General features: G+C 38.6%; 1 protein-coding gene across 1 annotated transcript; it reads left to right on the forward strand.

Moving 5' to 3' along the window:
• The first annotated feature begins 9079 nt into the window (after window positions 1–9079).
• On the forward strand, window positions 9080–17162 carry LOC586304 (deoxynucleotidyltransferase terminal-interacting protein 2). The gene is made up of 6 exons (XM_786092.4): window positions 9080–9703; window positions 10803–10941; window positions 11336–11431; window positions 15202–15366; window positions 15825–15934; window positions 16761–17162. The coding sequence occupies exons 1-6, from the start codon at window positions 9111–9113 to the stop codon at window positions 16885–16887; spliced, it is 1230 nt and encodes a 409-aa protein (XP_791185.3). The 5' UTR covers window positions 9080–9110; the 3' UTR covers window positions 16888–17162.
• Window positions 17163–17711: the final 549 nt, after the last annotated feature.

Genomic DNA, 17711 nt, shown 5'->3' on the forward strand with positions numbered 1-17711 from the left:
AAAAATACATAATTGAAAGCTTGAAAGTATGGAGGTAAGTAAAAATAATCAACATAAATGCAGAGGCCAACTATCATAAGCAAAGAAGTTTGAGGCGATAGCAGCCGGGAAGGGGGGGGGGGGGTACATGGAGCTGTTTTTAGGAGAATGTAGGGAATAAAGAGTCACATATAAAGATTTTGTTCAGAAAGTATCTGAATAAAAAGTGGAAAGAAATTAAGAAAAAAGAAAAAAGAAGAAAAATGTGCAAGTGTGTGCAAGTGGGTGTGTGCAGGTGAAGTAAGTGTTCGATTCGTATTGTTAATGAACTGGTCATCTAAAATTAATTTAAATAAACAATCAAAACCTCTGAGACCCTTATGATGTTTTTGAATATGTAGATATTAAATATTTTTTCATCGATGCTTTGAATGAATAAAGAGTTGCAGAGTGTTTAATATTGTCAGGTAAAGCATTCCAAATGTCTGGACCATGATGTCTTATCGATTTATAGGCCATAATAATTTTGGGGTTTGTTAAGTGGAAATCAGATGAGTGTCGTGTGGGATAAGAATGTATATCACTATTGTAAACAAAAATATTTCGAAATGCCAAAGGTATAGTATTTATCCAACATTTATACATAAAGATTGCAGTTTGAAAACTGTGAATGTCAGCGATTTTTAATGTTTTTAGTTTACAAAATATTGGATCAGTATGGGCTAAATAATGTGAATGTGTACAAAGACGAAGTGCTTTCTTTTGGAGACGATATATTAACACAATTTTCATCTTACTACTATTGCCCCAAACTATGTTACAATAAGATATGTATGACAAAATGAAGGAATTGTAAAGCATAAATAGTGACTTTTGTGATAGATAATATTTTAATTTATATAAAATGCCTATGCTTCTCGAGACTAGCATGCAAATGTTGTTAATATGACTATTCCAAGTTACGTTTGAATCAATCATTACACCTAAGAATTTTGTATTATATATATCAAATGAGATGCATTGCATATGCTTTTTGCAGAAGCAAAGTCACACACACTCGCACAAAATGTTTGTTGATATTTGGTATGTGTGGCATGAATTTTGTTAGGGATGTCATTTGGAGCTGCAACGACCGAATTAATACCCAAATTCCAATTGTTTTATTCAAACATCACATCACATCAATTTGTGTACTCTCGCAAACAATGCCTCCTGTTCATCCAAGCGTGAACACATACCACACAAAATTATACTAAAGGAGTCGGGATCAAACACTCTTTCAATGGTTTAAGAACGAAATTTGTTTTGCTCTGCCTAGTAAAGAACAGTAAAACAATATGTATAGATTCCTCATCAGCTGTCATTAAATTACATATAATAGCTTTTGGTGGTTATAGGTTCTCATGTCGAAATCAGCCCGAGTTTGCCAAATATAAACCCACTATTTTCAGACTCGGGGTATTATCCCGAAGCTTGAAATTGCGTTCACCAGACCGATACGCTCATCACAAACAAGCTCGGACGGGTGCAAATTAGCCCACTATTTCCCAACTACCGCCACCTCCCGGAGTGAACTCTTGCTTTTGAACGGTCTATAGTAACTGTTGTCCAGTCCAGCGTTTTTCAACTTTTATGTCACAGCACCCTTTCCAGAAATAAAAAGTTTCGCGTTACCCCAATCCGAAATTCATCAGAGTATATCACGTGTGTATCACTCTGAAACTCGTCGAACGAGACCAAAAATGTAATATTTGATATTTTACAAATATTTAGTAAACAACATACTAGAAATGATAATTATACAGCGCGATCCAGCAATAAACGAAACCGAGAATTATCGGTGTTTTATCATAACTTAATCACAATTATAATTAAAAATGACACATATTTGTCTTCTTTCATCGTATGCAACACTCATAATATGATGTTTATTTTACGCATGAGTGATTAAAAGCAATTTGAAGGATGGAAATCAAAAAGTCATTTGGCGGGCGGTACCTGAATTTCGAAGACAAATTCACATTTCTAGAAAGTTCAGTTTTTGCCCTTTCACCCCCTTGACACCTCATTCAGGAAAATGAGCCATGAATAACAAAGTTCTGTTCGTTTAAAGTGATGCTTTCATTTCCATAATTTGATTAAACGAATTCGTTTTCACTGGCAGCCTGCCGTAGCAACAAACGAATTAACAAAAGACTTAACTCCGTTTCGTTGACGATCAGACATAGACGAAAGACTTCATGCGGTATGCAAAGCCATTGAACAAAACGTAAAAGGGGAAATCACAAATCAGAAGAATCATGATTCTGGGAAAGATTCGTATTGACCCGATATTTAGGCCTATCTATTTGACCCAAGAATTATTTTGCCAAATGAATAGGGTTAGGGTTAAACTTAGATTTTAGTTTGGGTTTGGGTTTACGTATGGTGTTTCGTCTAGGGACGTTAGTAGTATTGAAAAGGGAATGCAGAGCAAGATTGTTTGATTGATGATGTGCTGCTTTATTACGTTGATTGTTTTAAGAGCTAGGTCAGCAGTTCATGATTATAATTTGTTTTTCCCTCTCTAAATCTCAGGTTCGTGGACCGTGAAGGATATTATGTAGTCTATTCTAAATCGATATAGGTTATAGGTCACTGTATGCAACACGCCGTCCATTAATTGAGCTATCTGTCTCATGCTAAACAATAGTATCTGACAGACAGGGTGTCCATGGTAAGATCCATGGGGTGCCCAATTTCTTAGAGTATGGTAAAGAGGTCAGGCTGAACTGCATTGGGGAAGAAAAGGGTCATGTAGGGCTCTGCAACATAATAATGGTTAATTAGTCATTCAATACGATATCTGAAAGTTAGCATCTGGGAGGAATATTTTCTTTTAATAATTTCCTATTCAGAGGTATTTATTCGGTAAAAACTATACATTCATTTTACACTGAGAGGAATATAACTCCTATAGAGTTGAAGTTTAGGCCTATGATTAAAAACAAAACAATATAACACAAGTCATGTTGACCAACATCATCGTCATATTATTATCCCTCCGCTATTTCGGAGATCAGCGATCCCATGGGCCGCAAAGACATTATAACTAAACTGGTCACAGGAGCACAATAGTGAAGCTAAATACATGTAGTAACATCAAGACAATGGACTGATATCAGTCGATCGCGATAAGTGCATTGGAAAGTAATAAGCAATTAAATTTCTCCCCTTTTCTCTTTACTTACAAAAACGTTCCGACTATATTCCTATCAATACTATCAATACAATTGGCATATGCGATCACAGTCAAATTAAATGATCTGTCACCAAGGCAATGATCGAGTGTAGGCCTACTCAGGCGCGTACGCAGGGGGGTGTTTGGGGGTTAACCCCCCCCCCTTGGTATTTAAATGTGTATAAACCCCCCTAAACCCCCCCCCCTTGGGTTTTTTTTTTTTTTAATAATAATAATAATTAAAAAAATTATTCCCATGGCTGACCTAAAAAAAGGTGACCTTACCCCCCCCCCCCCCCAACGGAGCAAAATGTCAAATTGTCCTCTTACCCCCCCCCCCCCCCCCGCTTATTCAGCGGCTGGCTGAGCCGATGCGAAATTTTCGGCCCGATTTAAAAATGTTAACCCCCCCCCCCCCCCCCCCCCCCCCCCCCCCCTTGAAAAAATCCTGCGTACGCTCCTGGGCCTACTCAGTCTATTTTCCATGAGAATTACGGGTCGGGAATAGAAGGGAAGTATATTTTAACCCTATGCTTTTTTTTTCTAACCCTAACAACATGATCATAATTGGTTTGTATGAGCTGCCTTATATTCGAATACCGCACGGTTATCAATCCTGTTCATTTTAAACATTCATTGGATGTATGATAGGTGCATATTGTTGATCAGTCCACTATTGAGATAATTAATTTTATTAAATGTTGAGATATGAGAATCTCGAGAGAAGAAGTTTACTGTCTATAAATCTCGGACTACGTGCGATATAATAAGCCTACCATTGAGGTTGTTTGTGACATGATGGGTGATCAATAATCTGGATAATGGTGCGACCACGATCAATCTCATTATAGATCTCGGGTATGCAACTGAACTGACTTGCCCTAATTATATAGAACGTTGGGATTTCTGAAGAAAAACAAAAACAAAGTAATCTTCTTCCATCACAAGGTGTCATGAAGCATGTCTTGATTAGGCCTATAGTCTCACACTGACGTTAAGTTCAGAGAACCATAAATCAAAACAATGATCTGATTATTGCAGTGACGTCACCTCTTCTCGTGGAAGAATAGTAGGACCTCATCACAATAGTTTTATTTTCATTCTTCTTTGCACGGTCAAAGAGACAAGTATTCGACAACAGCGAAGAACTTTAAGAAAGTAAAAAACTAGGGTTTGGATGACGTACACCTAAAGTCAAACTAACATCCAATCTTCTGCTTTGTGAATCTATGTCGGCCTGCAATATAAGAATTTCCCTGGACCCTCGCAAACAATCTGTACATAGGCGCCGGAAGTGGGGGAGGGGGGAGACACATTTGCCCCCCCCCCCCTCAACAACAAAAAACACCCCCCCCCTCCAAAAAAAGGAGTTATACCTTTCTATGCATTTGTTGAAAATTAGAAATTCCCAAATTTACAGTCGGGCGAGAAAGAAAAAATGCTTATTTAGCAGCCTTCATGTCAGGGCCTGCAGAACGGCTGGGCTCGGGGGCTCGAGCACCCCTCACTTTTAGAAAAAGTATGTTACGGATTAAAAGAAAGAAAGAGAGAGAAAAAAATAAGTGATCTGACCGTAATTAAATGTCTAAAACCCCAGAGCTTATGGGGGCCCCGCTCCCCGGAACTCACCAAGGGTCATAAGGCGGGCCACTGGATGCTCATCTGACCGTAATTAAATACCTGAAACCCCTGAGCTTCAGGGGCTGTGCCCCTGGACTCCCCGCCAATTAGTGACCTGCCAGTGTCACAAAATTATAAGGCATCTAAATATGCTTATCTGACCGTATTTTAATGCCTAAAAATCCTGAGCTTCCGGGGGCTTAGCCCCTTGATCCCCTGCCGGGCCCAGGCCCTGGACCCCACACTAATTTACGCTATACCTGATGCTAATACACTTTGAAAAAAGTTCCGAGGGGCGTGCATGTAAGTTGTAACGTGTAAGAGTGGTGGACTGGTGGTGATGCAGATTTTTCTTCTGCCCCCCCCCCCCTTCCAAACGTTTTTGCTCATTACGCCACTGCCACTGGAAAGTGAGTCCCCTTGGAATGTTTGCCCCCCCCCCCCAATTCCAAACTGCTTCCGGCGCGCCTGAACCGAATCCTTGAGAAAAAAAAAGTTATTTCGCTACATACAGAATGTAACCCAAGGTGGCGCTATTCAAGAAACGCCACAGAGGTCCTATAATCATTATCCTAATCATAGAGATATATACTACTAACACTTATTAAGTATATATCTCTATGATCCTAATACATCTCCATGAAGAAATGCACATTATAATTATAAGACATCATTTCTAATTGCAAAATCTAAACTAAAATATAGGTTTACAAATCAGACTTTGTCGGTACCAGGATTTCGTTAGGGTCCGAGGTGAGAAAATGTAAGGTTGGATATGTTTCGGAAAAACAGATCCATTCATGCTTATCCCACACGTCAGAGCAACACAAAAGTTTCACGTAAGCCTACCCGAACAGTAATGTTTTTTACGTATCGATCGGTTGAACTTTTTTAGATCACTCTTTTTGACCTCGATCATTTACATGTATGTGCCCCCCCCCCCCCCAATCAAACTCTGGCTACGTGCCTGCTGTACGCAGTGGCGGATCCAGGGTGGGGGGGGGGCGTCCCCTGAAAAAAAACGTGTAAAAACGTTAATTTTACTCTTTTTGGGAGATGCCCCCCCCCCCCACCCCTGGCGCTCTAGGGGGGGGGGGTGCGATTTTTTTTATAAATGTTGAGGGCCAACAAAAATAAATTAGTGGTCACTATCCCCCCCCCCCCCCCCCCCCCCCCCCCCCCCCCCCCCCACTGAGCGAAATATTGGCCGGCACGATTTTCAAATATCAGCACACTAAATTTCAAATTGATTTCAAATTTGGGCCCCCCTAAAAAATTCTGGATCTGCGCCTGCCTGTACGTGTAGTTTTGTTTACTTTGTAAGAAAAGAAGGAAAATATAAACAGCACCAGCGCATGAATCTTTCTTTTTTCTTTCCCTTTGTATTTGGATGTATTTGTCTTGGTCACTATTTATAGCTGTCCTCCATTCATTATCACAAATATTTTCACCGGGGCCTACTGCTTTATAACTTGCTTTCATGTAGGTCCCATATTTATTTAAGTTAAATCAGTACTCTATATTGACCACTTATTTTTATGTTATTTATTATGTATCATTGCTTGTTATTTCATCACAATAAATAATAATTGTACTTTAGTTTGAAATATATATGTAATATGAGAAATATAAAAATAAATTAAAATAAATGAAAATAAATTAAATGAAATAATATTGACCATGGAGTATAATGCTATAGGCGGATTGCGACTTTGCGTTTTACACCCTGGCCTGGACATTTTCCCGGTAAATAGCAATGAAACTGCTTGAATGAGTCTAGTCTACGCTCCTCGATCGGGCGCGCCAGTTCCAAATCGAATCGTACATGCACAGACGTACGTCGATGCAGCATTTATACACACCGTACGCAGCTGCAATACTGAAGATTAAGGGAGAAGATATAGGATTTCAAGTTCAGAACAACAAGTTAAGAAGCTTGCTGCACGATAACTTCAAGTAACAACTTGGATTGGGATATGTAAATTCTAGATGTTCGACTTTGTACAGGTAAATGATTATATTAGTGTTACGGTAGGCCTACTGTTTTCTTGAAATTCAAACATTTTTAACTTTTCATGTTAGTTGTGCACCAGCACCACATAAATGCTTGGGAAATTTCATTATTTGCACTCGTTTCAAGCTTCAATTGCCAAGATGCAGTTTACAAGTACATGTACTAGTATATTATAAAAAATGGTGAATAAATCACAATATCTCTGTGGAGTATCTAAATAATGATTATAATATTGGATGATCAATTTTCGCGAAATACGTGAAATATTGTTACTCGCTGAAGAAAAATATTTTCACGTATCATCCATTATTATGTGTATTCAGTTCGTTATCTCCAAAGTAAAGTGCGGTGCACGCCTCTGCGCCCATGAATCCGCCTATGTTCAGATCTCTTTTTATCTACATGTGCATGTATTTTCAAATAAAAATTTCTTATAGTCATTTCTTGCATCTAAATCTTAACACACTGTCAAATTATCTGTTCAAATTTCTACTATTGTTTGCTTTCACTTTTACTACATATTTCTTCTTTATATAACTATTTATGCATACACATACTCCTGTATCTTTTGTATTACTTCTCTGACATTGAAGGATTAGATTACCTTCACGAAAAAAAAAAGTATATGAATGTAAAGCAGTAAATAAAGTGCAAATGAATTCATGTAAAACTGGTGTATAATTTCCTTTATATGTTATGTGTCTGTACATTACACTAGACAAAGTGATGAATGGAAAAAGAGAGAAAGAGAGGTCTTATAAACAAATATCATGAATTTAACTTATGAGAAAGAGAGAAAGGGAGAGAGATACAGAGGTCTTAGAAACAAATATGAATTCAAGAAGTGAGAAAGAGAGGGGGTCTTAGAAACAAATATCATGAATTGAGAGCTAGAGAGACAGAGGTCTTAGAAACAAATATCAAGAAATGAGAAAGAGAGGGGGGGGGGGGTCTTAGAAACAAATATGAAGAGAGAGAGAGAGGCCTTAGAAACAAATATGAAGAGGGGGTTAATGAGAGAGAAAGAAAGAGGGGTCTGAGAAATACATACGAGAGAGAGAGTGGGTCGAGAGAGAGAGGTCTTAGAAAACAAATATGAATAGAGATGGGGGGGGGGGGGGGGGGCGGGGGAGAAATGGGTCTTAGAAAACAAATATGAAGAGAGATGAGGGGGGGGGGGGGGAGGTCTTAGAAAACAAATATGAAGGGAGAGGGGTCAAGAGAATTAGAGAAATTAGGTCTTAGAAACAAATGACATGAATTTAAAAAATGAAAGACGTGATCCCACAATAATAGAAAATGGTACGAGTGCAATATTTAAATCACAGTTTATGTATTACATTACCATTACACATATTATGTCGAGTGTAGTCTGTGTATGTGTCGATATGTGTACACGTGTGTTAGGGGGGGGGGGTCCGAATCAGCAAATGGTTTGAAAGTAGGCTACACGTCAAAAATTGAAACCCTGAAGAAGGCGGAATTAAACCACAAAAACCATAATATTATTTGGTTTCTCTCTTTCCTTACTTTGATTAATTCCTTCTCTAATTTCTCTCTTTCTTTCAAGTTAGTTTTTGTTTTCTCTCTCTGCTTATGACATTCTTTGTTTCCTCTCTGTTCTTTAATTATTTATTGTTTTTCTCTATTTCCTTCTGTTGTTATTCGTTGTTTTCTCTCACTCGTACGTCTCGATACAAAAGTACATGTACCGCGTACCGCGACACTGGACATAATAATAGGACGTACGTTGAGCATTGCAGAAGAGCTACGTGCGCGCGCAATATCTTGTCATGGATAGACTTTTCCCAGTCGGTTCCTTGAAATTTATTGGGAAAAGGTCCAGGCCAGGGTGTAAAACGCAAAGTCGCAGGCGGATTTTATAGGCGGATCGGGAGGTGGGCGAAACGCCGACCCCTCCCAATGATTATTGTGCGTGGTCAAAAAGATAAAGTCAGTTAAAAAAGAAGTAGAGCCTGAAGAAAAGCGGAAAATTAGGAAAGAAAAGAGCATATACAACTTTTACAAGCTGTTAGTGGAGCCTATATGCATAGTTGCATACTGAAACTTTTTATATAAAAAATAAGGACATTCTTTAAAGATGAAATTACATGAGTATTATAATTGAAATACAGTCAATGTTTATTTCATATTACGTTGTCTTTTATATGCCACCCGGTTAACATAAAGGGGAGCCGGTGGAACTGTTTTGGAGTAAAAGCTGGGAAAATCTTATTTTGTTCGATTTTGAAAGACACCATAATAAATATTGGCAACATGGCTTTGACTAGAGCAAAACGTGGACGAAGTCCCAAGAAGACAGAAGGAAAATCAACACGAAAAAACAGAGATAGTGAATCGAAAGTGCAGCAGAAAGTTTCCAAATCATCCACCGCGAAGGAAGCTGGCAGTAAAACAGGATTAGAAACTGGAGAGGAGACAGAATTGTTTGTTCAAAAGTCTCACAGAACAGCTGCCGCTAGGAAGCGATCGATGGTTGTGAAAGCACCCGAAACTTCGGGGGAGGAAGACGTTGAGCTAGAGGATACGAGGACGGATGAACAGGACGATGATTCGGATGCCTCAAATGACTCTTTCCCGCAGTTTGTCATTGACTCCAAGCCAGATTTTCGATTAAATGTGGATAATGGTGACTCGGAAAATGACGAGAATGACTCAGAATTTGAATTCCCGTCGAGTTTTGTGATAGATAAAGTCGGCAGCTCCACAAAAATTAGACATGGACAAATCAAAACAAATGTGAAAGAGTCTGACTCTGAGAACGTTGAACGTGGTGACAATTCATCTTTATCAAAGAAAAGTAGTGAAAACAAACATAGCAAGCAGAAACTTTCACAGGAGAAGAAAAGGTAGACCCAGGCACATTTTAACTGGACCGAGTGTCCAGCTCCAGCTCCAGCTCCAGGGAGCTCTGCCGCGCCGTGGCGTAGGCGGCGGAGCTCCCTGGCCGCATGGCCGGAGTGTTGATACATGATAAATGAATGTGTAGTCTACAGTTTGTTAAACATAATTTTATGTTGTTTATTTAAATTTGTTCAATAGAACTGGCTACATGTATCTTTACGTCTGATTCTTACTCTTAGTTAGATCACATGTGCTATGAATTTATACAGCAATGGCGGTTTGATGGTGTGATGTGAGGTATTTTGAAGTTGAAATTGAGTGCAATTGCATGCGAGCTGGAACTATGAATACAGTTGAGTTGCTGACTTGGATGATCATGATGTGAAAATGTTATTTGTATTTAAGGTGACACAGACAAAGACTGAATGCTTAGATACCATTCACGCTTGAGAAAATAAAAATGTAGAAGATTTTGAAAATTATTTAGATCATTTTAAAGCAAGAGATCTTGTTCTGCTCTTTCTTATTATAAATAGGTCTAGACAGAATATGTTTTATTTACTGAAATTTTTCCTGAAAAAAACAATCGACTCTAATCAAGAGAATATCTGAAGTGCCTCAGCATCACATTTCGGAATGATGCAGTATTGCTGGAGCCTTGAGAACACTTAATGAAATCTTTACAAATATGCTAATGAAAAAAGAATTGTTAGTTTCTTGTCCAACTATTAATACTGGTACTGTTTCTTCTTTTCTCTCCTTGCCTCCTTTCTTCATTTTTTTTTCTCTATAGTTTTTGTTTTGACACAAAGTAGTTCCAACAACAAAAAAATGTCTGAGGAAATTCAACCCATGAAGAAGTAAAATCAGAAATGTGTAATTTCAACTTTTTTGTTTAGCCTTTGATATATCTCCTCTTTAATTTTAATGTTGAGGAACTTAAGGTTTAATCACCCTATAAAATTAATATGTGCAAGGAAAATATCAAAGTAAAGTTTTTTTGATCGATTACTTGGTGTTATCGAATAACGAGCATAGGATGTACACATTCTTTTGATAAAGAGAATTTCTGAATTACGGAAATTATTTGTTTTTTCTTTGCAGCTTGCCCTCATTAGCTGCTCCCTGTGAGATTGATGTCGGTATGGACCTGGGAGATTGTTATATCAATCTGGATGGAGAGGATGCTATGTCAAGCAAGACGGCTGTGGAAAATATCCTTCTCAAGAGCCAGAAAGATGAGGTAAGTACAGTATTCATTCACTCCCTTATCTGGCAAGTCAGAAGAAGCTCTCAAGTCATGGAAGAACATGTAAACTGTTATGTCTTTTGAAAATATGTTCAAAATGATCCATTATATTTTCTCTTTCCTACAAGATTTCTCTTGACATTCCGAAGGAAGATAATGGGACATTTTTAACAATTAAAAAAAAAAATCAAATTATTCTATATGTTCTTCTGTGGCTTGAGAGCCTCTTTAGATCATCTGTTCCAGTATAGAATTACAATTTAAGCAAAAATAAGAAATATTAATTGTTACATATATGTGGCATCATGCACAGTTAATGCACATATTAAGATTAATTGGTGTATTATACTAGACGACTTTGAACTTGCATTTTCTCTCTGTTTTGCAGCTGATAAAGAAGAGTGTGTTAACTCCAGATTTTGAGAAGAAGCACAGCATACCTCCGTACAAGATTGGAATGAGACAGCTGAAGAAGCAGAGAAAGGTAAAATACTGTTCAAGTCTTTAAGAATGATCCAGTTCTCTTGTGATATATTCCACCATGGTGCTGTTATAGCACACCATTTGTGACCATAATTGTGTGTTGGTTGTCGTCTCTTTCATCAATGGCTGAAACATTGTGAAGTTTCATTTAACTTTAACTTTAACCCTTTCACTGTTGATTGCATTCAAAGTAATGTATTCTCCCACATGTTAATATGCTATTTAGTAACTTTGTAAGTCTTTAACAAGGAGTATCATCATTATTAGCAAAACACATGGTGACCAGGCGCGGATCCAGGATTTCTTAGGGGGGGGGGGCCCAAATTTGAAATTATGCGAGCCAAATATTGGTACGTAATGGTGACCAACAGTGACGTGATGCGGGGGGGGGGGGGGGGGGGGGTCGGTGCAGGGAGGGGCGAATTTCCCCCTCCCTCCTCCGCGAAACGCGGAAGCTTTGACGTTTCATTTAATTATTAGAAAAAGAAGACGGTTCGTTGTACCGTTCTCGAAAATAAATCTCGTCTGAATTTAGTTTTTGCCCTCTCGCGCGAAGCGCCGAAAATTTTAGGATTTATTAAATTATTAGAGAAAGAAAACGATTCGTTGTACAGTTCTCAACTCTAAATTCTCGTCTGAATTCATGTTCCCCCTCCCTATCGCGCGAAGCGCGGAAGCTTTTAAGTTTCCTTAAATCATTAGAGAAAAAAAAACGATTCGTTTTACCGTTTTCGAAAATAATCCTCGTCTGAATTTAGATTCTCCCCCCCCCCCCCCTCCCGCGCGAAGCGCGGAAGCTTTTACGTTTCATTAAATCATTAGAGAAACAAAACGATTCGTTGTACAGTTCTTGAAAATAATTCTCGTCTGAATTTAGTTTTTCCCCTCTTTTTCAATTCAATTCAATTTTATTTTTTCTCATTTCCAGCAAAAGAATACAGTATTCATAGAAATATCATTACAATAAACAATCAAAGTAGTAACCATGCAATACAAAATATGAATTTAACAGAATTACATATTTGAATATCAAGAAATATTGCTGCTTAAAATAATTTATTAATGTTAAGCTGGAAACGGAGAGGTCCACTGTGAAGCGATGCTTGTAAATCGTGGACCCCTCTCGCGCGACGCGCAGAAAATTTTAGGATTTATTAAATTATTAGAGAAAGAAAACGATTCGTTGTACAGTTTTCGAAAATAATTCTCGTCTGAATTTAGTTTTTCCCCAATCGCGCGACGCGCGGAAAATTTTAGGATGTATTAAATTATTAGAGAAAGAAGACGATTCGTTGTAGAGTTCTCGACTCTAAATTCTCGTCTGAATTCAGGTTCCCCCCCCCTTTTAAGTTTCCTTAAATCATTAGAGAAAAAAAACAATTCGTTGTACCGTTTTCGAAAAATAATCCTCGTCTGAATTTAGATTCTCCCCCCTTCCCGCGCGAAGCGCGGAAGCTTTTAAGTTTCCTTAAATCATTAGAGAAAAAAGACAATTCGTTGTACCGTTTTCAAATAATCCTCGACTGAATTTAGATTCTCCCCCCCCCTCCCGCGCGAAGCGCGGAAGCTTTTACGATTCATTAAATCATTAGAGAAAGAAGACGATTCGTTGTACCGTTCTCGACTCTTAATCCTTGTCTAGATTCAGTTCCCCCCTCCCTCTCCCCCTCCTGCGCGAAGCGCGGAAGCTTTGACGTGTCATTAAACTATATGAAAGAAGGCAATTCGTTGAACCGTTCTCGAATCTTAATCCTCATCTGAATTCAGTTCCCTCCCCCCCCCCCTCCGCGCGAAGCGCGGAAGCTTTTACGTTTCATTAAATTATTAGAGAAAGAAGACGATTCGCTGTACAGTTCTCGACTCTTAATCCTCGTCTGAATTTCGATTCTCCCCCCTCCCGCGCGAAGCGCGGAAGCTTTTATGTTTCATTAAATCATTAAAGAAACAAGACGATTCGTTGTACAGTTCTCGACTCTTAATCCTCGTCTGAATTTAGTTTACCCCCTCCCCCTCCTGCGCGATTCGCGGAAGCTTTGACGTTTCATTAAACTATTGAAGAAAGAAGGCGATTCGTTGTACCGTTCTCGACTCTTAATCCTCGTTTGAATTCAGGTCCCCTCCCCCCCCCCCCTCCTGCGCGAAGCGCTCAAGCTTTAAAGTTTCATAAGATTATGAGAGAAAAAAGACGATTTGCTGTTCAGTTCTCGACTCTTAATCCTCGTCTGAATTCAGGTTCCCCCCTCCCGCGCGAAGCGCGGAAGCTTTTAATTTTCATTAAATCATTAGAGAAAGAAGACGATTCGTTGTACCGCTCTCGAAAATAATCCTCGTCGGAATTAAGTTCCCCCCCCCTCCATTCCGCGCGAAGCGCGGAAGCTTTTACGTTTTATTAAATCATAAAAGATTGGTATAACTGTTCTCGCCTCTGAATCCTTGTCTGAATTTAGGTTCCCCTCCCGCGCAAAGCGCGAAAGCTTCACGTTTCATAAGATTATGAGAGAAAAAAGACGATTCGCTGTACCGTTCTCGATTGTTAATCCTTGTCTGGGGCGGCGGCGAAGCCGGCCCCGGAAGCTCAGAGGTTTTAGGCGTTTAATTAAGGTCATATGAGCATATTTTTTTTTTGTATACCTTATTATTTCGTGACACTGGCAGGTAACTATTTGGCGTTGGGTCCAGGGGGCGGAGCCCCCCAAAAATCAGGGGCTTTAGGAATTAAATTACCGTCAGATGAGCATCTAAGGGCCCGCCGTAGGGCCCTTGGTGGGATCCAGGGGGCAGAGCCCACGGAAGCTTAGGGGTTTTAGGCATTTAATCACGGTCAGATGAGCATATTTTGATGCCTCATTATTTGTTAACACTGGCAGTTAACTATTCTTTCTTTCTTGCTCTCATTCTATTTTATTTCTCTTTAATATACTTTTTCAAACAAAGTGTGGGGGGGGGGGGAGAGCTCGAGGCTCCCGATCCCCACCGTACCTCGGGCCCTGACATGTAGGAATCTCAAGAATCATATTTCTTGCCTGGCTGCAAATTTAGGAATTGGTCATTTTCCAACAAACACATACAAACGTATAATTTACTAAAAAGTGAGGAAAAAGTGAGGAAATGATGTAATTTCAGCATTATTTGTAATCCACCGTTGTGGAATTAGAAATAAACCACATTTGAATTTGATTTCCACTAACCCCCCCCCCCCCCTCCCTATCAGTACGCCAGTATCTCCTCTTTTCCTTTCCCTTTCCTTCCTTCTCTCTTATTTGTTTTATGGGGGGGGGGGGGGGTCAACAGCCTGGGAGGCAAAGCCCTTTCGACCCCCCGATCTCCTTCTTCCCCCTTTTCTTTTCTTCTTCCTCTTCTTTCTTTCCCTTTCTCTCCTCTTTCCCTTTCGCTTCTTTTCCTTTTTCTCTTTTTTTTTTTTTTTTTTTTTTTTTGCGGGGGGGGGGGGGGGGGGGCCAAGGCCCGCTCGGCCCCCCCTGGATCCGCGCCTGATGGTGACAATCTGAGTATCAGTTTGTCATCAGAAATACCAGTAGCAGCAAATATTAGTGGGAGCTCATGAAATCCCCTAAAGAAATATGGATTTGACAATGAAATAAATGATGTTTGTCTGTAGTACTGATGGTTACTAGCATGTTTGACTCTACATTTACATTTTAAAATAATTATCGTGTTTTCTTGAATAGTCTTTTGAAGCACTTAAAACTAAGAAGATTTTAGATTTCAGTTCAATAGTTACACCTACTCATTTACTCAATTACCCCCAAACAGCAAGAGCGAGAGTCAACGAAGGGAGATGGGTGGTTCAACATGAAGGCTCCAGAGATGACGGAGGAGCTACGGAATGACATCAAGGTGATTCGGATGAGATCGACTCTCGATCCAAAGAGATTCTACAAAAGCAATGATATGGCAGCTATCCCAAAGTTTGTCCAGGTATGTATTTCAATTGTATCTGTATGTAATATGATGAGTAGATTTCTTATTGTTCACGCTATTTAACCAGCGTTGATGTGGTTAACGTGTATATAAAATCTATGTTAAACTGCTTGAAAAAGCATATTAGAAAGTCTCTGGTAAATTAAAAATTTGATGTTAAAGAAAACTTTGAATTTTTTATCTCCACTTTTTCTGAATGCATTTTGTAATTGTGCTGAGATGCTTAGAGGCTAATGCTTTTGATAACACTGATAGCCCATACCATAAGGAGAAGGTTGTGAAAAGGTGCAAAACATTTGTGAGCTTTCTCAATCTTTGTCTTCCTACATGTATGTGGAGGAGTATCGTTCTAGCTCCTGAAATGCTGAATGCTTCCCATTTGCTTCAAGTTTCAAAATGCATTGTCTGAATATGTCCATGTACTTTTTTAATACCAATATTCTTGTTCTTACCAGATTGGTACGGTTGTGGACAACCCTGTAGACTTCTACCATTCTCGCGTTCCAAAGAAACAACGCAAGCAAACCCTGGTGGATGAATTACTGGCAGATTCAGATACGAGGAGGTAAGTTACTGGAAAATCTTTTTCATTGGAAATAATATTTGTCCTTGTTTCATTCTTCAGGAAGTGTTTTTTGTAGGAGAGTCCGATAGAAGGCATACAGTACCCTGCAATTATGAAAGTTTTACTATTTACATGACCAAATGGGAAACTAAATAAGTATTGCTTTACATTTATATATTTTCATATCTTGTGTTATTGCAATTTCTTCCAAAAATGTCGTCAAAGGCAGGTTGGAAATTATGTTACATTTGTAAAGAAATCCATGATTCATCTGCCCAATCAAAAGATTTCTTAACCTTGATGAATTCAGGGTAGTATTGAATAGCCAATTAAATGTCTACTTCACATACATTCCAGCCCCTGTTACATTCTGGATAGGGAAAAGACGTATTCGTCAAATAAAACAAAAAATGTGCAGTACACATGTCATATGTTTCACAGAGATACCAAAGCATACATATATGCCTGTGTTGTACTATTCATGTATTTATGATTTCACATAGTAACCGATTTTTAGTGTTTCATCCTGAAACTTAAAGCCCATGTGTGCTAGTTTGGCCAGGGGGGGGGGGGGGGGGGTTACACCTCCCTACTATAAGTAGTGCAATGGGGCTTTAATACAAAACTATAAGTTAACAAAGATGGTGATGTTTAAAGATATAGTTTCTGTGTAATTCTATAATCTTTATTTGAATTTGTTTGATTACCCCCAGCAAAATACTGCTTCTCAGTCATTAGAATACTAGTATGTCCTAGTGGAAATGGACTGCTGTTATTAAGAATATGACTGTTTGTAACTAACATATATGTCTCCCTTTCCACACAGGTATAACAAGAGAAAATATATGGAGCTACAAGAGAGGTTCAACTCTATCCCTAAAGGTCAAAAGAAGCGCAACTATGGAAGGAAGATGGACTATGGAAAGAAGAAGATGGATGCAAGGAAGCGATAATATTCTATGGACTCGCTAGAAGGGCTTCTGTTTTTTGTGGAAATTGTGATTTACATTAGGATGATTAAATAAAAGAGTTTTAGTAGAAACTGGGGTAACAACCAAAAACAATCACCTTTTAAATACTTTTTTTAATTTTGCTGTTCGGATATGTACGTCACAGGTTGGAAAATAGCCTGCAATTATTAAATTTACATGATTTTTAAAAATCTTAGTATAAAATGTCATGTGTCATATGCTTGTGACATTTCATTTATTGCTGTTCTAGTCAATTTTTTTTAAAAAGCAGTATAATACCCGACTAAATGGGCCTTATAGAACAATTAAACTGGAAACAAAATCTCAATTAAGCCACTATTGGGATGAAGATATGTGTATTTGTTTATAAAGCAACTGAAAGTATGAGTCTTGTACCACACATTTCTTCAAGTTACATTTCTATACTTGTAACTAATGACAATGTCAGGTTATTTGTTCATTTTTCAAATACATGTTTTCTGTTGAGAAAAAGCTTCACTCGCAAGTGTGCTTGCTGCATTGTCCATGTTTATGTACCATATTTTATTATGTCATATTATTCAGTAGAGTAGTCAAACTTGTGAAAGCTTGAAGCAAAATCATGGAACTTATATCTATGTAATCTTTCATTAATACACTGTTGACTTATACTCAGAACTTTAATGAAGCTGTTATAAATATTGTGCAAATCATAACCAGCCGGCCTCAACTGTTCTTTGTGTTCAATCTTCTACACATACAGCCTTGGGAATGGAATTATTAGACCACAAAAGGCTACTGGTAATTTTGATTTGGTGGTAAGGACA

The sequence above is a fragment of the Strongylocentrotus purpuratus genome, unplaced genomic scaffold (genome assembly GCF_000002235.5).
Source record: "Strongylocentrotus purpuratus isolate Spur 01 unplaced genomic scaffold, Spur_5.0 spur5_scaffold_14, whole genome shotgun sequence".
In the NCBI taxonomy this organism is placed as follows: Eukaryota; Metazoa; Echinodermata; class Echinoidea; order Camarodonta; family Strongylocentrotidae; genus Strongylocentrotus; species Strongylocentrotus purpuratus.

Bases quoted from the DNA above. Each gene is read 5' to 3' on its own strand.
- LOC586304 (XM_786092.4), top strand. From the start codon at position 9,111: ATGGCTTTGACTAGAGCAAAACGTGGACGAAGTCCCAAGAAGACAGAA. The intron at 11,432-15,201 runs GTAAAATACTGT...ACCCCCAAACAG, and splicing joins AGCTGAAGAAGCAGAGAAAG to CAAGAGCGAGAGTCAACGAA. The intron at 15,367-15,824 runs GTATGTATTTCA...TGTTCTTACCAG, and splicing joins CTATCCCAAAGTTTGTCCAG to ATTGGTACGGTTGTGGACAA.